Here is a 12,394-nt window from a genome sequence, read left to right on the forward strand (position 1 = left end):
CTCTGCTGTCCCCAGGACCTCTTTGCCCTCTGACTAAAGGAAATCTTTCTTCCCCTTCCTCATGACCCAGCCTTGGCAGCTCTGGATGTGTCCTGCTCAGATCTGCCTTCAGGAGAGAACCTGCTGCGGGAGGTACAGGTGGCAGAGAGCTCACAGCTGCCATGCCTCCAGAATCTGCCCAACTTGCAACCCAAGGCCATGTGGTTCCCCGGAAGCTTCAGACAGTCCCTGGGTCCTCTGAGGGCTGGCTTTCTGCAGAGCTCCTGTTGGCCGGAGGCTCTCCCGGCCCGATCCTCCCCCTCCCCTCTCTCCTTTCATAGATGTCAGACCTGCGTCCTGTTCCCCAGCCTTTTCCTGCCCCCCCATCATCTTTCACAGGCATTACCCCAATCACTCTCTTATGCCTCTAACTCCTTGGTGTGCTTCTCGGACGACTTGACCCACACAGTCCCCCTCCCCCGTATGGTTCCTCTGGGAGGCCTTGCTCAGCACCCCTTCTCCACGTTCCCCAGGTCATGGCACATCTCTTGCCTGGTTCCTCCTGGAGTGGTTTTGTGCAACCTCCTCTGTGTCTGTGATTTCTCTCCCAAATAAACGTGTGTGTGCGCTGCAAGAACAGGTCAGGTGCTGCTCGCCTGGGGTCCTGCCGGCCCGAGTACCCTGCACCGAGTAGGGGCTTTGTGAACAATGGCTTGCTTCACCGCAGATGTGTGTTCTGGAGGCAGTGGAGAGGGGCCACCAGGAAGGGAGTCGGCTGAAGCTGGACGGGTTTGAGGGGGAGCAGAAAGAAGGGGTCAGGCTGGTGCAGGTGTTGGGTCCAAGAGGGGGCATTCATTCTCTGGCCACAGGGAGGCTGGGAAGCTCAGCAGAGCCACACGACAGCAGGGGCCCGGGTAGGCCTGAACTGGTGTTGGTCTGGGAAGAGGGAGGCATGGCATGGGTTTTGGGAAGAGGAGGAAAAATCAAAGTAGAGACAGAGAAAGTCGAAGGTGGAAGCTTTGACCACACGGAAGTTTTCCTTCTCCGCTTGTCCTCTGGCTGTGGCCTCCACTGCCCGTTGTGTTCTAACTTCTGTCAGGGGACTCTGGCAGTCCTGACAGTTTTTCATTCTTCCCCCTCTGGAAAGGGCGTCCCTTCCCCCCCCAGAGCCCTGCTCAGTTCTCTCCCTCTGCCTTGCTCTTTGTCAGCCATCCTGCTAGGGCCGTAGGGCTTATGCATCTCAGTGGCTGACGGTTCTTATTAGCAATTACACTTTAAAGAGTAATTTCTGAAAGAACGAAAATTTCAAGACCTGCAGAGTTGAAGTCCCATTGATAGGAAGGAATTTTAGTTTTAAACGATGAGATTTCAAGCTGGAAGTGGCTTTGGAGAGAATCTGTTTGGGAGCCCAGCCCCTGACAGTGGCTGTGTTTTCTGCCACTGGGGAGGACAGCCTTGACCCTGGCAACCATCGGCCCTGGTCCCTGAAGGTGACAGACCCTTCTGTGGTTGAGTAGCCAGGCCCTGGCTCCTCCTGCTGCCTTACAGGGCAGCAAACATGACTCTCGCCTTCCCTCTCAGAGCAGAGAGCTGTGCAGGGCTTGAGGTGGGATGTCCTGACCTGGGGGAGGGGAGGCCTTGGCCCTGAGAAGTGTGATTTGGGTTGTGGGGGGTGGAGGGTGGAGGGTGACGGCTGATGGGAGCGGAAGGCCCTGACTCTTTATAGCCCAACCCGGGGTTGTTCAGTGTGAGCTGGAAGTGCCCCACCCTCCCCACTATGAGCAGCTTCCTTCCTGCCTGCTGGCAAGGCCTGGGTGGGGAGCGGAGGGGAAAGGAGGGAAGGGAGGCGGGAAGTGGGCAGAAGGGAGGGGAACAGCCCTCTTCGGCTCAGGGTGGCCCAGTCCTCCTTAGGAGGTAGCTTCTGCTGTATTGGGAGGTTGGGACAGAAAGGTTTGCCCAGCTTCCAGATTGCAAGACGGAGGCTGGACATTTGGGGAGGGGCTTTGGGCAGGGTCTGGGGTGTTTAGGACTCAGGCAATGGAAGGTGTTGCCTGTCTGAAAAGGGCCCCTGCCATTCTTAAGGAACCCACATGGGGGCAGCAGAGAGCCAAAGAGAAGAGACTGTAGCAAAGGCCCGGGCTCAGCCTGCCAGAGACAGACAAGGAGACCCAGGATGAGTGAGGGCCAGTGGCCTGAGCCCCTGAGCCCCGTTGGGGTAGTGGGTCCACACTATCCCTCTGGGACCCTAACGTAGTGTTTGCATAAGCCCGACGTTTGTGATGATGACTGACCAGCCCACCCCAGAGGAGCAGGGGTGCCTTCCTTTGGGAAACCTCCCTACTTCCGCACAGACTACACGGGGTGTGGTGAGCTGAAGGCACAGGAAGCCATGTCTAGGACAGCCTGGGGTGGGAGCACCGGGCACTGTGGCTCCCTTGAGAGGAGAGGAGGCAGTTCCGGCAGCAGCTGGGGAGGGATGGGAAGTTCAGGGGCCCCCAACCCACAGGTGGGCTCCTGAGGGCAATGGCCCCTGCTCTGGAGACTCTCCTGCCTCCTGGCCCTCAGCCTGGTAGGAAAGCCACAGGACCGAGAGGCCTTGGAGAACCCTAAATCCTTGGATGATGGGTGACTGTCGGCCTGTGGGAGCTCTTGGGGAGTTTGCATTAACTTCCTGAGGGAAACTTGGGTGTCTCCAGGCCTTGATTCCCCTGAGGTTTAGACTTTTCCTTCTGAACCACTGCCCTGAGCAGACTCGGTGCCTGTGGAGTGTGTGCGTGCATGTGTGTGTGCACGTGTGTGTGCGTGTGTGTAAACACACATGTGCATGTGCCCTGACGCTCAATCCTTGACTCCCTCTTCGTCTGGGCTCTGTGCCTCCAAAGCTAATTTGGATCAAGAAGACAGGTGTGGACATGAACGTTTTCACATCTGTGGGGACTTGAAATTGTCCTTCGTTCTTGGGGTACAGAGTGAAAACGAAGAGTTTTTAGGCTCGGGCTGGGGTCTCCCAAATGATGACCATGGGGGCCCCTGTCTCAGGCCATTGGGGTCCTACATAGAAGGGCATGGTTGTCAGGGATCAGTCTGACAAGCCCTGACCCCCTTCCCTCCGCCTCTCCCCATCTTCTCTCTTTCAATTTCTCAGGCTGGCCCATTTTCCTGGTGTGGTTGCTGTGGTGCTGGGTCTCTTGGGAACCAAGGCTTTGAGCATCAAGTGTGCCCAGCATGGGAATTCTGCAGCAAATATCACTGGGTATTGGCTGAAGAGACCCCTTCCCTCTGCCTGTCAGATGCCCGGGAAAGAGGCCAGGCCCTCTCTCCAAACCAGGGTGGGCAGAGAAGCCTTTCAGTCCTGTACTGATTGTGAGATATGGAGACCCAGATCCCACACCCTGATGTACCTTCAGTCATTGTGTTGTCTTTTTCCTACTCTCCCACCTGGAGTATAAGCCCCTTGACTCCCAATGACCAGAAAGAGAGATGTTCCTGTATATTGCTGTTGATGGTGGTCTGGGTCTTTCCTAGGGTCCCCATTCCGCTGTCTGGCTTCCTAACCCCAGCCTAGGCTGCTGAAGGACTGGCAACGCCAGTTCCTAGAGGATCCCGATTCGCATGGTGTTCTTCCTCGTGGACCCAGAAGGGGGAGCCCTCTATACCTTTCTTTTTCAGGGGAGAAAGATTCCTCTCTTCCTGGTCATTCTGGGCCCCTGCTGTCACCTTCACACCTTCACCAGCTTTATCTTCCCATAGGAAGGCTCCACACGGGGCAGCTATTCTCCAGAGGGACAGATATGAGGTGCCTTACCTCTGTTCTCAGCTCAGCCAAATTCTCCCTAAATACTGCTCCTTTGTAAAGACTTCACCCTTTCCAGCCTTAAAAGGATCTCTCCCTCCTCTGGAGTCAACGCATTCATGGTCTGCACCACCACTCCTCGGTACTTGGAATCCAGGCACTTCTCTCGTTGACTGCCATTATTTGTACTTGGCTCCTGTAATATTGTCTATTCATATATAAACATATTTTCTTCCCAACTAATTGCAAACTTTTAAAAATCTTTTAAAGCTTTGTATTAAAATATAGTGAACACACAATATTATATTAGTTTCAGGTGTACACCATAGTTATTCAACATGTATATACCTAAAGAAGTGATCACCATAATAAGTCCCGTATAATTGAAAACTTTTTAAGGCCCAGGGGCTGGGTTGTCTATATTTCCCTAGGGGTCCCACACAGCTTGGGGCACATGGAAAGCAATGAGGAATTGTGAGTAGATTAGGGAGATGATGGAGTAGGGGATTTGGTGGACCTGAGTTCTCTTCTCTGGCCCTTCATGTTGGCTGGTGATCCGTGGGGTGGGGTAGCTACTCTGCAGGATATGGAAGCAGTGTGGCACTGGCATCTACATGTTCACCCCCCCACCCAGGCTGGGGTGGACACTGCGTTCTGCCTGATGACTTTAGCAGAATGAGCAGGGCACCGTTCTAGAGAGATGATGGAGCCACCTCTGTACCTGGAGGTCTCTGGGTCTGCGCTGCTCTGAATCTTTTCTCTCATCTAAAAATATGAATGTGTTCCCTTCTGGCTCTAATATTTCATAAAGCCACAGAAACCCCCAAGGGAAAGCCCAAGAGTTGCAAGTGTAAAGTTCAGGGGAGGAGCCATATCTTTGCCTTGATGACTTGGGTGGGAGTGAGGGGGGGGAAGGCACATTCTAGACGTACGGAAGTGAGACCGGAGTCTTCTTAGCACCGATGGGTAAAGCCAGCACTTGCTTCACCATGTGCTGCCTCCTGGAGCTACTGTCCAGTTCCAAAAGCATTTTTATGGTTTGGGTTGACTGTCTAGTTCACTGTGTCTCGAGGATGGCCCCAGTCTCGGTCACCTGAGTGGCCCTCCCTGGTTTCCTGCGGAGCCTGGCATGAAAGGCTTTCAGCACCTTGGACAGAGACAGAGCTCCAGCCCCGCTGGACCTGAGCAGCTTGGAGAGCTTGGGATCTCCTGTCAGGCCAGCTTCCCTGGCAGGGTGGCACCAAAGCGTGGTTTGCTCTTTAATATTTTTCAGTCCCTCAAAGATACTCTAAATTAAAGTGGTTTGGTTTCCCCTCCCTATCAGTGCCTCCTGTATAGTACTTCTTGAGCTTTTACTAGGTAAGTTATGGAACCTTCCTTAAGCCCCTTTTTGTGTCTGAGGAGGCTGTGCTTTTTCTTCAAATCTAAGGAACAGGTGGCTGTTAAGTTCTCAGGCAGAGGAAACTTAAAGTGGCTCCTCTTCTTTCTCATTTGGGGGTAAGTAGATTGGTGCAGGGACTCCACACCTGACCCCCCACCCCCAGGATCTTGCTTTATGAAGATATTCACCCCCTTCCTCTGTGCCCGAGAAAACCCATGCCATCCAGGAGGGCCCAGCCTTCCCAGGAAGCCCTCCTGGCTGCCCCAGCCCGTTCAGAGCCCCTCTGTCCTCCGGACTCCCCTGCACGTATTGTCAGTAGCAAAGTGTCACACCAGCTTGTTTTCATGACATTTCATTCCCATCAGTTCCTCTCCTTGCAGGTGGCACCCATACCACATGTCTGCTTTCAGGAGACCCTCCAGCGACGAGCACATCGCAGGGTAGAGTGGGAAACTGATGGTTCTGAGGGCATTCTCACCTGCTCTTTGGGATCTCCCACTCCACTTTTTTTTAAAGTCTGAAATAAATACATAGGATGGGCCAGGATGCTATCTGTGGAGTACCCATCAGCCTCCAGTGCACCCAGGATCAGAGAGCAGAGGCAGGAGGTGGAGGTGGAGATGGGTATTGAGGGAAAATGGAGGACCCATTGATGAGTGGGGAATGTGAGTGTGTAGCATTGAGGTATCACTCCCTGTTGGGGCTGGGGGGGTTCTCAGAGATCAGCTTGTCTGGTCGCCTCATTTTACAGGTAAGGAATGTGAGATTTAGTGAGACTCCTAAAGTTACACAACAAGTGGGCCCCTTTCCATCACCTCTGACCCCGTCCAAGCCTTTGGCATCTCTCTCCTGGATCAACGCGTAGCTCCCGGTGGCAGATTATATTTTCCTAAGATGGTCATGCCAGTAGATCCCATCACACACGCGTTTATCATACTACGTCAGTGACACTCCTCCGCTGAGCGGTGAAGGTCTTCATTCCTCTCTGTGAATCGGAGCGGCCACAATTGTGGCAGAAGTTACTTTATGTGACTTCTGAGGCTGAGTCATTAAAGGTGCTTACAGCTGCTGCCTGTCCCTCGCTTGGGACACCTGCCACCACGCTGAGGAAGCCAGGCAGCCATGAGGAAAGGCTTCATGTAGGCGTTCTGGCCCCAGTCCTAGCTGAGGTCCCAGCTGACAGCCAACATCAGCCACCAAACGTGAGTGAATGAGACTTTCAGTCGTGCGTTGAATGGAGCAGACACATGTGTTTCCAGCTGAACATGCCCAAATGGCAGACCCATGAACAAAATGAATGCTGCCATTGATTTGTCATTGGGGTTTGGGATGACTGCTATGCAGCAGTAGTAACTGAAACACCTCGTGTCTGCCTCAGTTTCTCCAAACTATTATACGTGGTTCATTAATTCAACAGACCTTTATTAGATACTGACTACATACTAGGGTCTGTACAAAGGCAGACATGATTTCTATATTCATGGACAATACATTTCAGCTGCCACCACTGCTGCTTTGCACACAGAATAAAAACCATCCTCCTCAGCTCTCTACGAATGGCTCCAGCCTATGGCTCCACGGACACCACGCCAAACTGTTTTGTCCCCTGGTCTTCATTCTCCACTTTCTATGCCTTTGTTCATGTCATCCCTTCCACCTGCAGTGCTTCTGCTCTGCCCATCTTGACCTTCAAGGACCTGCTCTGAAACCCCCCCTCGCAAGGCCTCCTGAGCTTCTCCAGTTGAAAGTCATCGACAACTCGTTGTAATCCCACAGCATTCAGCCACTCAGCGCAGACCGCACAGTTCTGTCTGCCCACTGCCTCTCTCAGCCTCAGCAGACCGAGCCTTCAGAGCAGGGGGCCTGGCTGATGTCCCTGTCCCTTCTCTGCCCCCGCCCCACAGTGTCTGGCACAGGGCCCAGTACGCAGGAGCCCCCCAGGAAACATTTGTTGATGTGACTAGTAGCAGAACCAGAATTAGAACTCAGGCCTCCGGAATCCTCGTTGCCAGAATCTTTTATCACCATGGCAGGGAAAAAGTACCACCAACGGTGGGTATCAGGATGGCAGGAGAAGACCTTGGTGATGGCCCTGGATGGGGGGGTGACATGATCCCTGCATGCGGAGCTGCAGATGGCAATGAGTGGGGGAGCCCTGGCTCCTGGCTAGGGGTTTCAGATAAGTCCCTCCCTCCTTCCGTCCTTCCCTGCCCTTTCTCCCTTTCTTGCCTTCGGCAAGCCCAGAGCACCCACTTCTGGACAGAAAACATGCCGTTTCTTTGATCTTCTCCCATCCCAGTTTGTATCTGAAAACGTCTCCATCTTCAGAACCCAGCTGCACAGAAAAACAAGGCCCCACCATGCCATTCAAGCTTCCCCTTGCATATTAAGGGCTGCTCTGTGTTCTTCCTCCCCCAGGGTTTCTAAAGAACCACTCCTCCATAAGCTGTCTTTTCTGCACCCATCTGACTGGAACGGCGTCCCAGTCCCCTGTGATTGTCACTCACTCTCTTGGGTCTGATTTTGGCTGTGTCTTGCCTGGCCTACTCCTTGGGGGTCCACCAGCAGGAGCAGGCTTCAATTGTTTTTTTCCTCCCAGGATGCCCTGGTTCGACTCCCTCAGACTGAGCAGGAGCAGAAGGCCAGGTGGGCAGGATGTTTTGCCAAGACTTTTCACCCTAAACTGTCTCTGGTAGCTGGGAGGAGACACAGCCTCTCGGGTCACTCAGCCAGAGGCAAGGTGGGGAGACCTCTTCCCAGGAATGGTTCCTGCGAATGACTCTGTGAGCAGAGGACGGGGTCGGGTGGATTCTAATTGCTCAGTGTGCTAAGATTGGGCGTTGGCCTGTTTCTACGGGCTCTAGGCGTAGTTCAGGTGGGAAGGTGATGGGTGGAGAGGCTTCTCCATCAGCTCATCTGTTGCCCTTTACCTCTTGGTGCCTGGCACCTGTGGGCCCAGGAAGGCTGAGGGCTTGTCCCTATCTGAAAGCCTCTCTTCCTTATCCCAGTTTTTGGCTGTGGGGGTGGCTCAGTGGGACTGCCTTCAGGTTCTCTCCCCTCAGGAATGAAACTCCAGGAAGTGTGTGTGTGTGTGTGTGTGTGTGTGTGTGTGTGTGTGTGAGAGAGAGAGAGAGAGAGAGAGAGAGACAGAGAGAGAGAGAGAGAGACAGAGAGAGAGGTCTGCCTCTCCTCAACCAGCCTCAGGGAGCGGCTCTCTCCTGCCTGTCTCCTGCTCGCTTCTATGCCCAGGAGGAGGGCTACTCTGAGTCTTGTGTCTTCTCTTTTGGGAGGATCAAGGGCCCCTCTGATTCCTCTGTCCTCCCATGGGATGAAAGCAGAGGCCTTCCTGGGAATGTGGGAACCGCGGTGTGGAGAGCTGGAGGGGACAGATGAGTAGCCCGGAGCTTCTCCCTTCCGACTGGCTCTCCCTTGCCCGTGATGTGGAGAGAAAGGGATGCTACCTACAGGTGTCGCCTTCATGTCCTCTCTCCCTGTGCCCATTCTCACCGCACACCCTTTCTCTAAATCCCCTGACCTGGAGGGGAAGACGCCCCACTCAAATGGGAATCACGCTGGACGCTGGACGTAGGGCAGGAGGTGGTTGCGGGTCGGGGAGGGGCTGGGCCAGTCGTAGACTGGGTTCCACCCAGAAGCCAGGTGGGTTGATGTGTGTGATGCCAGATCACAGAGCAAGGGATGTCTTGCCACCGAAGACCCTGGGCATCTTGGAATGTGACTGAGAGTGCCAGTGAGGAAGCTGCGGGAGGTGGAGAGGGCCGAAGGGATGACTGTACAGGCAAGAGCCTCCGGTCTTTTTTAGCATCAGCTGATGGCGCCACCTCCTCCTCTCCCACTGGCTGCCTCCCTGAGTCACTGCCCACCCACCAGCAAATAAAAAAGGGGTGTCATTTGCTGGTCAGTTGCCCCACCTGGCCCCAGTGTTTGCATCTTTTTGTTCCTGGGTGGAAGGTGAGAGTCTGGGTAGGATGGTCTCGCCAAGACCTCTTCTTCTGGGCCTTTCTCCTTCCAGACTAGGCTCCTTTCTTTGCCCTTTGTTCCTCCCCTCCCCCCACATCCCATGATGGTTCTCCCTGGTGACAAGACCCACCCCCTTGCTCCAAGGACAGAGGCAGCTGCAAGCCCTCAGGGGCCCCCACATGGCCCCATCCGTCTAGCCGGGTCTCAGATCCAGGCTGCAGGGGAGGGGACCCGGGCGGCTGCTCAGCTGTGGACTCCTCCCGGCCTGCCCGCTCAGCTGTCAACACTCGCCTCCCAGCCCTGGCCTACTCGAGGCCATGCCTGGCAGCTCAGGCCTGGGACGCCGGCTCCCGGAGACCCTCACTCAGACCCAGGCAGGCGGTGGGCAGGCGGCGGGCAGACACCCTGCCTGCCCTTGAGCATCCTCAGGCCTCCTTGCCTAAATAAGGGAGCTGCAGCTGCAGCGAGCCAGCTGGCCTGGGGGGAGGGGCCGGCGGCTAGGCCAGGGTTTTCCGAGGGGCTGGGCCGCCGCAGCGCCGCAGGGCCCCGAGCCCGCCGGGGATTGGGCCTGCTGGGTTGGCTCCGTGCTGCAGACGGAGGGCGGGCTGCTCGCACAAGGGGGATCCCCAGGCTGGAACCTCGCTCTCAGGGGTTTTTCTTTGATCCCGCAGCTGGGAGGCCGCAACTCCTGTCAGCATGACCCTCTCTGTGCAGGAGGGCCCGGAATAACCCCAGAGGGGTGTGTGTGTGTGTGTGTGTGTGTATTGTGTATGTGTTGGGGGGCGCCCCCGCTCTGGGTGCGTGCCCCCTCTAAGTCTCACCCACACTTGTCTCAGATCTCGGCTATCCTGGGGCCTCCAGGTTGCGTTGCCCTTCACATTTCCTGGGTCTCCCCTGACGCTGGGCTTGCCCTCCCAGGGTTCAGGCCTCGCCCGCCGCCGGTGTCCCCCACAGTAGGCATTGAGCACATGCTGTGTGTACCAAACCGGTGCTTGTCGTGGTGGGGAACGAGGGTTTAAGGGACCCGCCCCTTTCCCTTCAAGGCAGGTTCCCCAGGTCTTCCAGTCCGGGGGTGGGGGCGGAATCCCCAGTCGTCTCCCTGGCCGCCTCAAGGCCAGCTGTCGCACCTGTCCTCATGGTTCCACTACCTAAGGGTCCCTTCCCCCTCTTCGGGGCGCGCGAGTCCAGGGGGCTCCTGGGCTGAGCTTGGGGCTGTGTGTGGGGGGAGCCCTCCGTGCAGTTCAGCCAATGGGAAGGGCGGGCGCGCGGGGTGTGGGGCGGGGGAGAGGGCGGCGCTGCGGGCGCGCGGCGGGAGGGAGGGGGCCGGGAGGCGGGGGCCGGAGCCTGAGGGGCGCGCGCCACGTTAACCCTTCCGCGGCCGGGCAGAGCCGCAGGCGCAGCCCGAGCCGCGGGCGCCGGAGCGGTTGTCGGTGCGGCGGGTGGGAGCCGGGTGCCCGGCGCTCGGGCGGGCGGAGTGCAGCGCGGGGACGCGGCGGAGCGGGGCCCGCGGCTTGGCGGGGTCCGGCAGACAGGTGTGCGGGCGGCCCGAGCTCAGGCGGCTCCAGGCCGGGCCCGCGGTCCGGAGCCGGGAGCTGATCGGGGACCTCGCGCCCGCAGCCCAGTCTCGGCCTCGCCTGTGCTGTGCTTGGCCGCGCGGTGCGGGGACCACGGCCGGGCCGGGCTACCCAAAGCCTAGTTAGTGTTGGGCCGGGCCGGGCCGGGGTGGGTGGGGGCCCGCCCGGCCCGCCCATGGGCTCAGGATGCCGGTACGAAGGGGCCACGTCGCACCGCAGAACACCTTCCTGGACACCATCATCCGCAAGTTTGAGGGCCAGAGTGAGTGGGGGAGGGGGCCGGTGGGGATGGGGCTTTGGGCCCGGGCGAGTTCTCTCGAGTGTGGATGGGGGGGCGTGCCCGGACCGTATGCATCCGCCAAGTGCGCGTCAATGGGGGCAAGTGGACTCAAGGCGCTGGCCAGGGGTCCCCGGTGCAAGGCTTGGTGCTGGGGGCTGTGGGCTTGGGGCCAAGAGACCTGGTGTTGTGGTGAGGGGTGGGACACTCAGCTCAATTTGGGTTTCTGGGACTGGGGAATGTGTGTGTGACAGTTTGAGCGTGCAGGGCAGAAAGATGGGATGGGAGTGTGCAGGTATCCCTAACTCTGGGTGCCTGAATGTGGATGGGGCTGGGTGGGTGTAAGGACGGCAGAATGGATATGGTCCAAGTTGGGACCTCAACGGGACCACACATATACCCGTCTTGACTATATTGTGAGACTGACTGCCAAGCGTGTGGGGCCAGTGACTGACCTGCTCTTGGGTGTGTGTATGTGTCACCCATGAGTGTGACCCTTCATGGGCAGTGGGGTGCAAACTGTGGGTCCTAGGGTGAAAGAGAGGTCATGGGCTGCAGCCAGTTTTGAGGGTCTAACAGCGTCAATGCAGCACTCCCATATTATTGATTTTCCTGTCCTGAACCCCTTTAGGGTGACTATAACCCCCCTAATACTGGCCCTCTGGTAGGGGAGGCTTCCAGAAATGTCCCAGGAGCGGTGAATGTTCTGGGCATGGGCATTTGCACCTGCCCCAAGTGCATGTGTCTGTCTCCAAGGCTTTGTGTGCCACGGTGGGTGTGACTGCCGAGGGCCCTGGGAGTGGGTGACATTCCTTGCTCATGACCCTGTGAGCACAGGACAACTCGTGCTTGTAACCGTTGTGGGCGGAGGGAGGTGTCAGTTGGATGGGCAGCATTGTCTGAGCGGAGGAACAAGACGATCCTGAAGGGAGAAGACTGACGTAGTGGAGGGCCACAGGCAGGGGCTTTCCTTCCGGAAAGCTCTAGGAAGCTATGTGGGCACTTGGACTGGGATCTGGGGGCCTGGCTTCTGCCCGCACCTCTTCCACTGATTGCCACGTGACCTTGAGTGACTCTCATCCCTTTCTGAGCCTCAGTTTCCACATCTGGGAAGAAAGGGGCAGCCAAAGGTTCCTTTCAGGTGCCTTCTGTCCCATATTCTAGGAGCTCAGTGAAGGGGGTGGGGCCTGCCTTCTAAGAAACAGGCTCTTCTCTCCAGGCCTGGGAGTGGGGGCCAGATGGTTTTTCTTCTTCCTCCAAGGATGGTGTGTGGCTGATTCTCTGGACTGCCTTGGGCTCAGGTGGAGATGGAGGCTGAGTCAGGGGTATTTTTTATATGAAAGGGAACCTTGCCTCCTAGGGTTGACAGCTGCCTGGGAGTTTTGGGGGGCCTGGGGAACTGACCTAAAGAT

At 56.9% G+C, this 12,394-nt stretch overlaps 1 protein-coding gene across 3 annotated transcripts in view; it reads left to right on the forward strand.

The window, feature by feature from the left end:
* Positions 1–10,494: 10,494 nt before the first annotated feature.
* KCNH2 (potassium voltage-gated channel subfamily H member 2) overlaps positions 10,495–12,394 on the forward strand; it is a 31,403-nt gene continuing 29,503 nt past the window's right edge. The window contains exon 1 of one of the 3 annotated variants that reach the window (XM_074315133.2): positions 10,495–10,663. Coding sequence is in view for 2 of the 3 variants with exons in the window: in XM_088799808.1 (XP_088655934.1) it covers positions 10,892–10,967 (76 nt within the window). In the remaining variant the exon portion in view is untranslated. Of the gene's footprint in view, positions 10,968–12,394 lie in introns of all 3 variants that reach the window. The other 2 variants (XM_088799808.1, XM_019712830.3) reach the window with 2 other exon arrangements.

The sequence above is a fragment of the Rhinolophus sinicus genome, chromosome 8, assembly GCF_057876585.1.
Source record: "Rhinolophus sinicus isolate RSI-liver-muscle chromosome 8, RSI-T2T, whole genome shotgun sequence".
Taxonomy (NCBI): Eukaryota; Metazoa; Chordata; class Mammalia; order Chiroptera; family Rhinolophidae; genus Rhinolophus; species Rhinolophus sinicus.